Raw genomic sequence first — 15,637 nt, forward strand, 5'->3', positions numbered from 1 at the left:
ACGGATACAAACTCAACCTCCACCTCCGGCTGCCTCAGGGATCCCCCTTTGCACCGAGTAAAGTGGAGGCCGCCACCAGCAAAGAGCGCAAGGAGACGCAGGGACCCCGCCCCCGCCTGGAAAACCTCCCGGGCCCTTGAGTCGTGCCCGGCGCTCCCCACCCCACCCCTCCGCCTCTGCTGTCACTCACGGCCGCTGCTGGCTGGCTCGCTGGTGCGCTCTCCGCACCTCAGGCACCTGCTCGCAGGGCGCTGGGCGGGCGCTCACTTCTTGCTCCCATACCGCAGACTCCCAGCATCGCCGCCGTCACCCAGCCTCGTCCCCGGCCCGGCACAGAGTTCCGCCCTTCTCCCCGCCACCCGCCCGCCATGGCCCGGGCCTCGGCCAAAGAGCGGTGCAGCTCACTGCCCTAACTGGGGTAAGGAGTTCGGGGCTGGGAGCTGCAGAAAGGACCGCGGGACACGCGGGGAAACAGGATGAGCGGCCGTTTGGAGCGATGGAGGCTGGGAAGATGCCAGAGAGAGTTTGGGTGGGAGGACCCCCCAACCAAAGCTGGGGCGGGGAGGGGCGGCGCGATCCAACCCGAGAGATGGTGGTCCTGGGAGCGACCCTAGCGGGGAGAGGGGGCGCTCTCTGGGGTGGGGGCCGTGCGGGCCGTGGCAGGAGAGAGGAGGGCGGGGGTGATGCAGTGGCGGAGGCACCCAGCCACTGACCGCCCCCTCCCTCCTTTCCCCTCCCCCTCTCCCCGCCTCTCTCCGGCTCCCGGGCCGCCACGCCGGATCCGCTCTCTCCGCGCTACGCTGGGTCGGACGCCAGGTCTGCGCGCCGCGGCTGAGCGCCCACTCGCCTTGCAGAGAAACCCACGGGGGCGGCGGCGGGAGAGCTCCGCGAGAGCCGAAGGAGGTGGCAGTCGGAGCCGAACCAGGAGGAGACCGGGAGGCAGAAGGCGCGCACTCCCTCGGCCAGGGATGGGTCCCGCCGCGGCCCGGCCCCTGCCCGGCCCGCCGGGCAGAGACTGAAACGCGAACCCCCATCGTCCGGTGGTCACTGGACTGAAGGAGGCACTGACGGATCGCCAGTAGCCTCCCGGTGGGACCTTGCCTCCTGCACACCCCACGCAGCGCCCCCCGCCGGAACCACGCCGGGCAAACCGACGAGGGAGCGGGGCTGATTGGCGGCCGCCGGCGGCCAGGGGAGGGGGCGCCGTGCGGGGCCATGGCAGGCTCCGAGGCGTCCTAGCCGGAGCCGGATCGGAGCCCACGCTGCCGCCGCCGCCTCTCAGCGCCCAGGCCCCCGCCGCCGCCGCGCCCCCCGCGGGAGATGGAACAGCGGAACCGGCTCGGTGCCCTCGGATACCTGCCGCCTCTGCTGCTGCATGCCCTGCTGCTCTTCGCGGCCGACGGTGAGCGCGGGAACTCTGCTGCCGCGGTGGGCTCCGGGGTCCTTGCGGGGACCACTGCAGCCTGCCTGCACCGGCCTCCACGGAGGAGGAAGAGAAGGGGAAGGCTCCGTGGTCTCCAGCAATCCTGGGGTGCAGCCCTTGGCCCGGAGGGGTAGGGGGAGGAGAGCAGTGGAGGGTCGCCGCAGCTGCGGCGCCCGCGCCGGAGTCGTTCGGAGTCCGGCCAGGGCTCCGGTTGCGGAGAGGAGGCTGCGGGGAGCGAGAGTTGGCGTCCCCAGGCTGGCTTTGGCGCGCGGCCCCGCGCGGGGAAGAAGCATGAGCCGCCCCTATCGCCCCGCCCGATCCGGAGGAAAGCAGGCTGCAGCCGGCGGCCCCGGTGCCCGCTGCGGCCCTGCAGCTGCTCCACGGAACTTTGCTAGCGCCTCGGCCCTGGGCCACGGAGTAGCTGGGGGGTGGGAGGGCGGCACAAGGCCAGCGAGCCGGGTACAGACCACCTCGCCATGCGGTGCCCCAGGCCACTGCAGCTGGTCACGCCTCTCTCTCTCCCTCCCCACCCCGCCGCCCCCAGCTACATTCACTGAAGTCCCCAAAGATGTGACAGTACGGGAGGGAGACGACATCGAAATGCCCTGCGCGTTCCGGGCCAGCGGAGCCACCTCGTATTCGCTGGAGATTCAGTGGTGGTACCTCAAGGAGCCGCCCCGGGAGCTGCTGCACGAGCTGGCGCTCAGCGTGCCGGGCGCCCGGAGCAAGGTAACCTGCCGCCCACGCGGTGCCGGCGCACACCCGGCTCGGGCCGGGGCGGCAAGGGTTACCCCGGGAGGCAGGCAGCTGGGTTCACGGTCGCAGGGCGCCGCCGCGTGGTGCATACAGCCCATCCTCCACTCTTGCATCCTCACAGCGTCTTTAAAGTCCCTGGCTGTTACCCCCAAACCCTGTCCATTCAATGGACAGTTTCCCTTCTCCCACCTCCTCCAGGCACTCCATTCCCGCCTCTCCCCTAAAAAGCCACACCTGGTCCAGTTCCCCCTGGTCGTCTTTGCTGATTGTGAGCCCAGCTTCTAGTGGGTGCTGGGTGCTGAGAGAAGACCGCTTGGTCCCACCAGACTGTCCCCTCCGCCACTTTGGGGGTCCTCAGGGCTCCTCAAGGCTGCATCCTGAGGCCCACAGAGAACTGTGTACAGGGTTCAGGTCACCTCTGGCTCCCATAGGAACAGAGGGGCGGCCTGCCTGTAGCTGAAAACAGACTCACGCTGCCCGTTTGCCTCATAAACCACGTTCCCTTACACAAACCCTGGCAGGCGCTCCCCAGGGTCCCACCAGAGTTACTGCTCGTCTCCCACTGGGTCCTGTCCAGAGCGGCCCCTCCATCCAGTTTTCCGTGGCTCCAAGTTAGAAATTGGAGGAACGAGGCAAGAAATGAGGTTCTCCGGGAGGAGGGAGGAGAGAAGGGCCTTCCTTCCCACCCTAGTGCCAGTCCGCTCTCCCCTCTTGGGCCGGCAGGTGTGTGCTAGGGCAGGCATTCTTAGGCAGGTCACCATCCGAGTTCCAAACCCCCCTTCCTTCCGGGTAAACGCCTGTAAATTCAGGCGCCTTTTGTACCCTAACCTTGGCACCCCGGGCGGTTTTGGGAAACCCCAGTCCTCCTGCCCAGGGTCCCCTTGCCTTAAAGACGGATCTAAAGCCTGAAGGCTGCGAGACTGACGTCTCTTTCTCCCTTTTTGCATTTTAGGTAACAAATAAGGATGCAACTAAAATCAGCGTAAGTGTGGCGCCGGCATGGGCCGCGGGGGACCCCTTCCGGCCGCCTCGCGCTCCGCAGCTCCCCCACCCCCGCCCCTTTAGACAGCCGCGGCTGCCGTGCCGCGCGGGACCGAGCTCGCAGCCTGGTCTTGTCAGCTGCTTGGCGTGTCGGGGCGCCATCTGTCGCCCGTAGCAGAGCCCGGGTTCTCTTTGTGCAAATCAAGGGTTCAAGGCCTGAATCCTCTAACTCGCCTCGTGGCTTACCTGTAAAACTCCTTCGTCCAGACAGAGCTTTCAGACCCCTGCGCGCCTGCTCGCCTCCCCTCCTCGGGCCTTTCTCACCGCTCCGGGAACGCGCGCTGCTCGCGACCGGCGCTCCAGCTTCCCGCCCCCCCTCGCCCCGCCCCGCACACGCGCCCTGGCGCCCCCTCCGCCGCAGTGCTGGGTGTAGTAGACTGCGAGGGGGCAGGTCAAGGGGCTGTTGACTGGAAGGGGACGCGCACAAGCTTTCCCAGTTACAGCGTGGACGTATAAGGGCGTGGAGACGACAAAGCCTCCTTTGTGGGCCGGGTTTAGAAGTGAGGGCCCCCTGGTTGCTTAGTGAGAGCTGTGCTCAGAGAGGTCCCTTCGCGAGGTCTCCACCAGGGCGCAGGGGAAGAGCGCTTTGTCTGGGGTTTCGGGCGACCACGTGGCCAGGCGGTTCGCAGAGGGTGGCAGGGAGTCTGGTGGCAGGTTCAGCGTCGCCTGCCCCCTTCGAGGGGAGGAGGGTTAGCTGTGAAGGGCGCAGATCAGGAACCAAGTGGCTTTCCGTAGGACATGACTCAGGCCTTCCAAGTTCTAAACTAAAGAGAACGTACGTAGTGCAGGAAAGTGAGGAGCCCACCTGGGATTTCTTGAAGGTTCAGGAGGGAGGAAGGAGGGGTGGATTCTGCATTTCCTTGGGGAAAGAATTGTTTTGCGCAGACTAGAGGGACACAAGATAGGGCGTGTGGTTAAGAAGATGAGTAACTGAGGACACAATACAATGGGCAGGCGACCCGGTGTCCAAGCACCGAGGAGACAGGGTGAAAGGAAAGCTGGATCGCGATGCTGGGGTCCAGGAAGAGTTGGGGCGCCGCGCTGGCCAGTGCGAACCTGACAGCACCAGCCAGAAGGGCAGGTTTCGGAGCCGGCCCGGCCTCTAACCCTCTTCTCTTGCAGACCGTGCGCGTCCAGGGCAACGACATCTCACACCGGCTTCGGCTGTCGGCCGTGCGGCTGCAAGACGAGGGCGTGTACGAGTGCCGCGTGTCAGACTACAGCGACGACGACACGCAGGAGCACAAGGCCCAGGCGCTGCTGCGCGTGCTCTCGCGCTTCGCGCCGCCCAACATGCAAGCCGCCGAGGCCGTGTCGCACATCCAGAGCAGCGGCCCGCGTCGCCACAGTGCAGCCAGCGCGGCTAACGCCTACAACGCGGGCGCCGCGAGCCGCACCACCTCAGAGCCCGGACAGGGCGACAAGAGCCCGCCGCCTGGGAGCCCTCCTGCTGCCCTTGGCCCTGAAGTCCCTGAAGCCACCGCCGCCTCCGCAGCCCACACAGCGACCACCACTGTCGCAGCCGCTGCTGCTGCTTCGTCAGCGTCACCGCCACTGGGCCAGGCGGTCCTCCTGCGCCAGAGGCACGGATCGGGTAAGGGGGCGCGCACGCGCGAGGTTGGGAGGTGGGGACAGGGGCGGGGCCTTGGAAAACGCTGGGGCTGACTCTCAGCCGAGGAGCCGCGGGTTCTGGTCTCGTGCATATGCATACTCTACCCGGGTTAAGTCGAGTGAGCCGGGGGTGTTCGACCCAGCGCGCTTTCTACCTGCTGCTTTCCTGTGGTCACTGTTGGTCTTGGAAGGTTCATGATGTGTACTTGTGAATATGGGGGCCGCCCCCAGTACACTCGAGGTTGGGGTGTGGCCGGAAGACCTCTCTTGGTTGTCTCTTGGACCCTAAGGGCTGAGCTCTGACGCTGAGAGTGGGCCAGCTTCACTTTGCAACCCTCAGTCTTGGGGAGAGACTATCCCCAGGTGGCATCTGGTGGAGGATGGCGACGCCTTGACAATGCTATGTGGCTCTGTGTGGGTTGCTGTGGGCTTGGCTTCGTTGAACAGACAGGCTTTGTCCACGCTGGTGTAGATGGACATGGCTGTTTGGCCCCTGCTCTTTGGCTAAGGGCAGTAAGGTCCTTGGCACCTGCTATAAATCATAACTCCAGCAACTGTCTTTGCTGGGGGACCTAAGCCATACTTAGGAGGGTATCCAGAGGTTAGGCCTGCTTTCCTAGGGAGGCAAGAGGCTGGGCAGTGGGGAATTGGGGGAAGGATATGGGAAAGCAGAAGGTGAAGGAAATGGCCTGACCGGCCCCAGGCAGCTCTGGGGTGGGGGTTTTAGAGGGTGGAAAGGCCTCTTGCCCAGTGTGCCCCTCCTCCTGAGACACCTCCCACCCCTCTGTCACTCAGAGATGCGCCTAGCTCCAGTGCTTACTCAGAGTGTCTGATTTTCAGCAGGTTGCTACCTCTCTGAACTCTCCCCTTTGTTGGGTTTGAAGCAGACTCCCACAGACGGCATCTCTCTTGGCCTTACAGTACTGGGGGGCTTCACTCTGGGACAGTTGCATGTGAGGCCTCCCAGATGTGGGGAGCGCACTGCCGCACTCCTACACTAGTAGATCTCAGACTGCTGCCTGGGGAGGTGTGGGCGCCTGGGCTAGCCTGCTGAATCCCAGGTGACAGGCCTTCCTATTACTGTGTTACCCTCCCCCACCCCCCACCTGGCTGATTCTCAAGGCCTCCAACAGCTGAGACCCACCTGTCTGTCCTACACACCTGTTCAGTTCTGCTTTTCACTTATGCCCACTGTGGGGACCTTGTCATGTGTGTCCAGCTAAGGGCTGGAACTGGAGGCCCCACAAGACTTTCCCTCAGGCTATAGGAAAGGTAGGTCAGCTGGAACCTGTCAGATATCTCCCTCCCAAACAGCCACAGGCTCCCCTACCTGGCTCAGAACTTTCCACTCCCATATTAATTTAAGACAATGCTAGATGCTATGACAAATAAACCCCAAAATGTCAGTGGCTTGACACAATTCAAATTTATGCTTGTCCACATCAAATTCTGCCCTGGAGGGCCAGGCGCAGTGTGTCACACCTGTAATCCTAGCACTCTGGGAGGCCAAGGTGAGTGGATCACCTGAGCTCACAGGCTTGAGACCAGCCTGAGCCAGAGTGAGACCTCGTCTCTAAAAATAGCCAGGAGTTGTGGTGAGAGAATTGCTTTGGCCCAAGAGCTTGAGGTTGTTGTGAGCTATGACGCCACGGCACTCTACTCAAGGCAATAAAATGCGAGTCTGGCTCCAAAAAACAAACAAAACAAAGTTCTGCCATGCTGGGCAGCATGGTGGCTGTCGTCCATGCATTAATTCAGGGATCCAGGTTGACAGACACTCATTCAGCTTCAACAAGTGCCCTCCAAAGTCACTCTAGGAATCAACATATAAGCAAGGGATGGAAGCCGCCCTTCTCACCCCAGTTCCCTGAGAGAGTAAGAATGCTCCAGAGTATGCAATTCTGAACCATTTTCTTTCTTATGCATTTATAATAACCCTACATATGTATGCATCATTGCTGGGAGATTGAGAAAATAGCCACACAGACCACTTTGGAGGAGCTTAATTCTCTTGGAGAAAAGCTGGTGGAGAGAATGGCAAGGCTGGTTTTTAAGGCCGAGACGTGGTAAATATGCCTCTGCCTTCATCCACTGACCAAAGCTCAGTCACGAGGTCTAACACATATGCGTGGCAGGCTACAAAATGTAGGCATGGGAGTGGCGCCTGCATTCAGCCTCCTCTCTTCACAGTAGAAGGGGTGTCAGCCCTCTGAGTGCAGCACACAACTCAGTAGGTATGCTAGGAGCGTGCTTCTGAGCAACTGGCTTAATTTATTAATGGCTGGTGAGGACCCTTCCACCCTATCTCTTGAGCCCCAGCAAGTAAACGTGTGTCACAGGGGGGAATATACCTGTGGAATGTTCTCTAGACCATGAGTAGAATGGCAAGGTGGAAGCCTAGATGAGAGTGCGTCTATACCACTTACCAGCTGTGTGTCTTTGGGCAAGTGAGTTAACATCTCTGAGCCATCTGTAAAACTAACAGGGTAATCCCTGACCACAGAGGGAGCTTGGTATGGAAACTGTTGTGCATATATGTTCTTTATTCTCACCATGGCCATTACTGTTCTGTCTGAAAAGGAGGGGGCTAGAGAAAATAAAACTGGTATTTGGAAGCCAACCATAGGGGGGCCTTAAAGGCCAAGGGAAATCGGGTCCGATTAAAGGATTTGGGCAAGGAAGACCCATGAGAGAGAGACTTTTGATAGTGAACTTGACAGTTTCCACAAAATGATAATGAGGCCAAGGTCATGAGCTCATCCTTGCTTGAATCTCCCTCTTCCCTTGGCCAGAGCCCAACCCCTGAGCACGAGCTAAGCTGACCCGACTGCCTGGCATAGCCAGCCAGATCGCCAGTCTCTGTGCTGGCCATAGGGGAGAGTAAGAGAGGGCCTATCTGAGGGCATTTCACCCTCACAGCAGGAAACCCATCCTAGAAAGTGGGATGGACAATGGAGATGTGAAGGTCCTCAGGTCAGCCGAATTCTGATGGCACGGTGCCCAGGGCCATCCCAGCAGGACACATCCTAGCCTCAGCACAGAAGGTTAATGCCCATGTAGCTCAGAGAAGCAGCCAAGAGTGAGGGCTCCTCTCTGCCTTCTCTGGAGTGGGGGGCAGTGTTCGCTGTCACCCAGAATGGACAGGCAGCTGCCATCCAGCAGAGCTCACAGGGCAATGCCACTGGGATAGGGGCATGGTGACCACTGAGATCTCTGTCACCCAGTAACCTTTGCTAGGTCCTGAACAGGAACTGTGTAGACACCTCAGAGAATGCCTCAAGTCTCTAACCCTCCTTTGGAATGTCCGCAAGGCCGATATCCATGTCCCCCGCTCCAGGGAGCACTCTTAGGAAAGTTACTTCTCTGTGGCACCTGTGTCCCACTCTGGGCATGGAGAAGGGGGTTACTGACCTCCAGTTCACAAGCACGCCCTAATGGCCTAATCCCAAGGAGAATATGATGCCCGGTTTTGTGTCCCATCTTTTTTTTTTTTGAGACGGAGCCTCAAGCTATCCCCCTGGGTAGAGTGCCATGGCATCACGCTCACAGCAACCTCCAACTCCTGGGCTCAAGTGAGTCTTCTGCCTCAGCCTCCCAAGTAGCTGGGACTACATGCACCCGCCACAACGCCTGGCAATTTTTTGGTTGCAGCCGTCATTGTTGTTTGGCGGGCCCAGGCTGGGGATTCGAACCCGCCACCTTAGGTGTATGTGGCTGGTGCCTTAGCCGCTTGAGCCACAGGCGCCGAGCCTTTGTGTCCCATCTTGCTTTAGCCACCCAAGGCCACCCCGGCTGTGGGCTGTCAGTGGAGTGAGGCCTGCAGGCCTATTGGGCATGAATAGCTTTCCTGTAGGGCACATCACCGAGCAGTTCCCTGAGCTCGCCTGCCAGCACTGGGGCCCACCGAGCCTCCCTGGAGGCGGCAGGCCAGACCATTGAGTCATCAGCAGTGGGAGCTGGGGAGGGAGCTCGAGGCAGGAAGCTTTGGGCCTGGCGTCCTCACCTCGAGGTTCTCAGCAGCTTGGTGGGGAGGCCTGCAGAAAGGACTGTTGCCTCTTGAATAACAGGCAGGAGTGTTTGCAGAGTGTGTCGGTCTGGGTGCTGGCAGAGGAAGATGGCACATTCAAAGAGGGTCGCTGAGGGGAGTTGCTAGAAAATATTTATGAAGGTGTGGACAAGACCAGGGCAGCAGTAGAGGGTGAGTGTAGGTCCCTGGCTGGCAGTAGCAGGAGCCATTAGCACCCCCAGGCTACAGGAGCAAGGGAAGGAGCAATTAGCAGAACCCAGAGAGGGCAGCTAGATGAGAGGGCTGCCTGACAGGTGGCCTCGGTGGGGGACGCAGCCAGCCTCCAGTGACCTCACAAGGACATCACTCTTCTCCTGCCTTCTGTTCCTGGCAGGGCCCTAACCTCCATTCCCAGTGGCCAAACCCTCCCTTGAGCTGAGGGTGGGGCTCTGGGTGATGCAGTCTATGAAGGACAGCCCCTAGGGTCTCCGAGCAGAGTGGAGAGGGCAGTGGGCTGGGGGAGCTACATATTCTATTCCCAGGCCTGGGTCTAGGGAATGGATTCTGGCTGTTTCAGACTGGTGACTTCTAGGGTGGTTCCCAGCCCATCTCACCAGACAGTCCCCTGTTAAGCTATTGCTCCTGCAAGAAAGTCAGAAGGGAGTCTCGTTTTTATTTTTAAGTGAGACCTTAGTAATGCCGGGGCGGGGGGGGGGGCCTTACTCCATTTAGCTTCTACATAGCCAAGCAAGCAAACCCTTCCGGTACCCCATATGTGCCCAATTCAGCCAAATACATATTTGCACTAAAAGTTTATGTGCAAAAACTCGTTCATTTCACATCTCATTTGTCAGGAGACATTTTGGTATTTGTGCTTAAAAATAAGCATGGACTGGACTAGCAAAGGCAGAGTGGACACAGGGGTCCAGGCCCCTTCTAGCCACGTGTGCAACTCTGGCTCCTAATTAATCTGAACACTGACCCGTTTTTCATGCACACTTTGTTGCTGGTTGCCATTTCTGGAAAAAGAGAGAGAAAACAAAACAGAATATCTTTCAGACAAACATTTCTGAAAGGGCAGGGCACCACGGTGAAGCTGAGAGTGGCCTCAAAATAATCTGATTTGCAACTAAATGGCTTGTGTGCTGGCAAGAGGTTCCCCTCTGCAGGGACCTGGGGAGCAGATCTGTGGCATGTGAACCTTTAATTACCCTCAGGACTCTGGCTCCAAGGAGAGGCGCCGTGGCCCCCACAGCGCCGGCTGCATGTGGCAAGCCTCTGCATGGTGTCCGCACAGAGAGCTGGCTTTCAGTATTTCAATTAGTAATGAGAGAAAGACAGCCAAGGCCATGGGTGTGACGGCTTTAGAGAGGCTGTTACTGCCAGGAGCCATCAAGGGGGAGCATCCTTGGGTGTCGCCATGGCAACCATAAACCATGACCAAAAGAGGCTGTGGGCAAGGTGGAGACACCTCTGCATCCCAGCCTAGGCCCTGGCGGATGACAAAACTGGCAGAAACAGTAGCAGTGTGACCCTGGAGAATCGCAATGCAGCAGAGAGCGTCTCCAACTGCACCAGCTGGGCCAGGGACCTGTGAGTCATAAGCAGGCTGTGGAGGTCATCACCTGGTCCCCCCAACTCCCTGGACCATCAGGGGTCCCCAAAACCATGTCCTTAAATAAACAAGCCACTCTTTTCTCAAGCTCTGATGTAATGTGAGAATCATAATTAAGGAGAAAGTAAATCTGGCAAAAGATGTCCCAGAGAAGAGAGGGTGAGGCTCTCTCAGCATCCTGAAAGAAATCAAAGGGTTTGGAAATGGCTGAGCCTCACAGCTGGTGAGAGACGCCCATGGCATCCCTGACAGCGGCAATCTCGTACGATTATCAGCAGCCTGACATTCTCTCTCTCATCAACCAGTCACTGGGGGGCTGCTGGGACCCAGCCCCAAGTTTGCTATGAGTGAAAAACCATGTCTGGAGTAGCTAGGGCTCCCAGATGATTCCAGGACACCGCAGTCTGTGAGGGAGAAAGTCCCCAGTGTGGGCAGACCTGATTGAGCTGAGGCAGTCAGGAGAGTCTTCCTGTAGGCAGCGTGTGATTTCTGCTTGAAAGAAGCACCTTGGACTGAAGTGCTCCCAGGTCAATCCTGGGAAAGTCTCCACCCTGTGTTCTGTGAAAAGGTCACACCAGACAGAGTGTCTTTTGTCTTGTCACTGTGTGGTCAGATGGCTCACTGTGCTGCCATCCTCTAAGCATCAGAGAGACCCCAATTTAAGGATGAAACATCTGCTCTTGGATTATAATCATGATAAACAATAGTATTTGTCTTCTTCCGTGCACCTGCTGTGGGCCGTGCTCACCTCTCACTGCTATCCCTCCTTCTGCTATTCTCTGTAACTCCTCCTGCCTCACTTCATCCCTCCAGAGGACATAGCCCCCTCCCTGTGCTCTTACCCAGAGCCCAGACCCCTTCCCCAGCTGGCCTGGCTGCCCCCAAGAGAAGAACCGAGAGCCGGCCTTTCAAAATGTCACTGGGAGCCAACCCCCACAAGGAACATTAAGCACACCAGGTGCGTGTCTTTAAAGCTGTGAATATTAAGGATTCCCCGAGCATCCGTGGGGATTAATGAGGTCAAGTGCTTTGGTAATATAATATTGATTAGTTCTGCTCAGCATGGACAGTGGCAAGGGCTTGGCTGTGGTCTAAACCCCTGAGCTTTGTGGAAGGTGCCAGCCTGGTTTTAAGACATTTTTGTAGCACAGGGGGAAAAACAGTATATCCTTTTTATTCCCCCATGCTTTGCTGGTGGTCAGCAGCCCTCTCTGGGAAACTCACATTCAAAGCGGTGAGAAGTTTCTCTTTGTCTTGTGGAAGGGCTGCGGGAAAGTTTGAGACGGTGAGTAACAGGCCGCCCCTGGAGCTCCTCATCTCCACCTGTTCCTTATGAAGGATGACAAGCCTCCTTGCCCGCAATGGCACTTCTGGGAAAAATCAGTCTGCCTTGCGGTGGCTTTGGTCTCGGGGAAGATGTGCTATAAATACCAAGATGAATTACCCAATTTGGTCTCCCCTGGCTTAGGGTTCAGCTGCACTGGAGCAGCAAGTGATGGAGGTGGCTGCCGGAACCACTCGACGACAGGGGCACCTTGATGGTTGGCCAGCACGTGAGCACAGCCCAGGGCCTTGCTCCCACCCTTGTCCTCTGCTGAGGTGTCTGTCCCCGATGGCAATCCCAGGTGGAGATGGCTCAAGAAGATATGGGTGGTTCTGTTGTCATTATGGCTGCTCTGTGGGCTGAACGTGAAAACTCCTTGGACTGGCTCCAGCTGGCTCTGAGTTTTGTGGTTCCAAAGGAGGGTTTTGGGGGCCTGGTGTCTCCACAAAATAAGAAGCCAAAGTGGACATTTCAAAAGCTCTTCCCTCCTGCCACCTGTTCTCCCACACCTGTGGGCCCTGCTCCGTGCAGCTCAGAAGTGACCGCTTGCCAGAAGGGCCACCAAGAGAGACAGACCACTCAGTGGCCCATGGAGGCTGATTGTAGATAAAGCACCTCCTAAGAATACCCAGGTGGCGTCTGATGCCCTTAGGGAGCAAGGCTGACAGAGTGGCCTAACAGGGCAGTCCTCTCAAAAGCCACCCATTCTGGTGGAAAAACCAGAGCATATCCTAGGGGAGGCAGAGGACAGTTGTAGGGTAGTTGTACTCATCCTCATCCCCAACCACTTCATCCTTCCCCCCGACATTTCGAAGGTCCCTCACTGTTGAGCTAGTTGGCTCAGAAGGGAGCCAGGGTTTGAATGCCCACAAATACTCTGGCCCTTACAGAGCTCTGGCCACCCAGAAATCATAACACGTGCCTGGGGCTTCTCACCCTTCATGCCTGAAGTACTGTGCATCACATTATCCAAAAACATTTGACTGCCAGGATGCAAATCCTGAGTCCATCACGCCCCACTCCCCGTGTGCAAGTTCCCTCACCTGTCGTCGTTGTATGGTACCGGCCTCCACGCCACACAGTGTGCTTGGCAGGGTCAGAGGAGAGAATCATGGAAGGATGTTAGTTTAGCTTAGCCCAGAGCCTGGCCCCTAGAAAGTGCTCCCTGGATGCTGGCTCTTGTTAGCAGTATTGTTTGTGAGAATGGCATTAATTGCCCAGGGTGGTCAAATAAGTTGGACAGGGAGCTCTGATCTGAGATTCCCTCGTGAGCCCGTTCTCCCTCCCGCACACGCTGTGAGCTTCCCAGAACTGCAGCTGATGGAGCTGCTGGGACTTGGGAACAGAAAGTGCCATGAGATTGCAGGTGTTCAGAGCATTGCTATTTTTGCACCTTCTCTCTCTGTGCCATTTCAAAGGAGAAGGGTAGAAAATGGGGTGGTACCATGTCCTCCCTCATCATTGCCTGGTTAGGGCTATTTTCTGTGCACTGGGGGCTCCTCGGTGACCAAGGGCAGCTTCATCATGGTTTCTCATGGTGGTCTGCCTGCAAGGGAAACCACTGCATTCAGCCATGTGCCTGAAGGCTGCGGAGAGGCACACCTGTGCCATGCCTAGTCTCCTTTGCTGTAGAAGCTTCTGTCGGTGGAGCGGGGCACTGTGACGGGAGGAGGCAGCACCCTTTGGTCAGTCAGGAAGCCCAGCTCTCAGGAGAGGGTGGTGTTTGCAGCAGCAGACAACTGTGACCCCATGGAAGACGGCAGGGGACAGAAGAAAGCCTCCTCCCTGTTTCAGGTAGCCAAAGGGCTTCCGGGGCACCCGGATTCATGGGAGGTGCCTGGGGCACCCCTCAGGAATAGGCATGTGAGGCGATGGAGCCAGGGCTGCAGGTGCATGCAGGCTGTCAGGCTCCAGGTGTGCACCAGTTGGGCTCCTGAATTTTCCTTTTAATACTCCTGTTTCACCTACCCTTCCCCACTGTGGTTCACCATGCTGGATGCTTGCCAGAAAAGAGGCAAGAATAATTTAAGACAGAGATGCCCCTCTAGGGTTGCTGGGAGTATGAACAGACTGCAGGCAGCCCCTCCTGCCTCCATGGCTGCCTGCCTCCCGCCCAGCATAGAGCATGCACTGCAGACTCACCGCAGAGGTCCACCCACCTGGACCAGATAGCTCCAAAGTCAGATAGCCCTCCCCTGGCCCACTGTCCAGCTCCCCTCAGGAGAAAGCTGTGGTTTTCATTAAACCCAGAAAGCCCAGCTGCAAAGACACTCCCTGCACAGTGACTTCTGCTGCACCGATTCTCCTGCAAAGGCCACTTGACCCTGAGGAAGGATCTTTCATAAACCCAGAGAAAGGGAACTGACATCACATCGGGCTCAGTCTGTGCTGGGGGTGGGGGTTCCTGACTAGCTGTATCTGGTCTGACCCAGGCCAAGGGGTAGGTAGACCCAGGCCCTGCCTCAGGGAGCAGCTCATGGTCTAGCCATGGAGGGCAGACCATGCAGCAGGTACTCTGAGCAGGAACTCAGGGCTCAGCTGGGGCACAAGTCGGGACCAGCACAAGGAGGCCAGGGTGTACTGGTAGATGGAAGGAAGGATTCCCTGATACCCAGAGGGGCCTCACTGCTTTTATCCTGGTCACCCAGAGGGGCCTCGCTGCTCAGAGTCTTAGAGTCAACATCTGGCTGAGTACCCACCCAGACTGAAGCCCCTGGAGGGCAGGCCTGCTTCTTTCTCATTTCTGTATCCCCACTACCCCACATTCACTGGGCCTGGTGCTAGTTCATTCATACATGCATGCATCCAACAAATGTCCATGGAGCCTCTTTCATCATGCAGAAGCAGTTCTAGTCACTGAGGGCACAATGTGAATAAAATTAATGAGATCCTGAGTCTGACAGAGGGAGAGACAGACATTAATCCAACAGTCACATAGCAAGTGAGATTTGCAGCCATGGCTGATTCACTAAAGGAGAGACCCATGGGCCACAGAAGCAAAGAATAGGGGGAAGGGTCCCCCAGAAAGTAATCTAAGAGGCATAATCTAAAAAATGATTAACAGTTGACTAGGTAAAGAGAGAGGGTAGAGCCATCTATGAAGAGGGAATAGCTTATGCAATGTTCCTGTGGCAGGAAGGAGGGAATGGAATGCAAAGGCCTGAAAAATGGTTACTGTGGCTGGGGCAGAGAAAGGGAGAAGGGAAAACTAAGGGGAAATTAAATCTAGGTCAAACAAGGTCAAGCTGTAGGCTTTATGATGGAGAGTGGAAGCTTTGGCTTCATCCTGAGGGCAGTGAGATGGAAAGCACATGGTAGGGGGCAGGGCATGATGTCACTGGCTGCCGCGTGGAGACTGTAGAGGTGGGGAAGGAGTGGGTGGGGGATACCACTTTAGAAGCAATGACCCAACCAAGGGATGATGAAGCTTCGACTAGCTGGACAGATGGGTGGACTGATATCTGGGTGATAGGATGGATGGGGGGGGCAAGTAGCTGGTGAGTGAGTGGAGGGAAACATGTATGAATGGAGGGACAAGAGAATGGGGGATAGGTGGAAGGAAGGATAAGTGGGTAAGTAGATGGATGGAAGGATGTATGGATGGATGGAAGGATGTGTGGATAGATGAAAGGAAGAGTGGATGAGTGGATGGGTGGAAGGATGAGTGGATGGATGGAAGGATTGGTGGAGGAGTGGAAACATGAGTGGATGGATGGATGGATGGATGAGTGGATGTATGGAAGGGTGGGTGGGTGGATGGAAAGATGAGTGGATGGATGGATGGAAGGATGAGTGGACAGATGGAAGAGTGGATGAGTGGATGGATGGAAGGATGAGTGGATGGATGGAAGGATGAGTGGA

At 57.5% G+C, this 15,637-nt stretch overlaps 1 protein-coding gene across 1 annotated transcript in view; it reads left to right on the plus strand.

Annotated features, from left to right (window-relative positions):
- Window positions 1–1,320: 1,320 nt before the first annotated feature.
- The window catches only part of VSTM2B (V-set and transmembrane domain containing 2B), a 27,534-nt gene continuing 13,217 nt past the window's right edge, over window positions 1,321–15,637 (plus strand). Inside the window, exons 1-4 of the mRNA XM_012810524.2 lie at window positions 1,321–1,402; window positions 1,968–2,152; window positions 3,132–3,161; window positions 4,343–4,814. Of these exons, the coding sequence (XP_012665978.2) occupies window positions 1,321–1,402; window positions 1,968–2,152; window positions 3,132–3,161; window positions 4,343–4,814 (769 nt within the window). The remainder of the gene's footprint in view (window positions 1,403–1,967; window positions 2,153–3,131; window positions 3,162–4,342; window positions 4,815–15,637) is intronic.

Source organism: Otolemur garnettii, unplaced genomic scaffold (assembly GCF_000181295.1).
Source record: "Otolemur garnettii isolate 467f Iridium unplaced genomic scaffold, OtoGar3 scaffold00135, whole genome shotgun sequence".
NCBI lineage: Eukaryota > Metazoa > Chordata > Mammalia > Primates > Galagidae > Otolemur > Otolemur garnettii.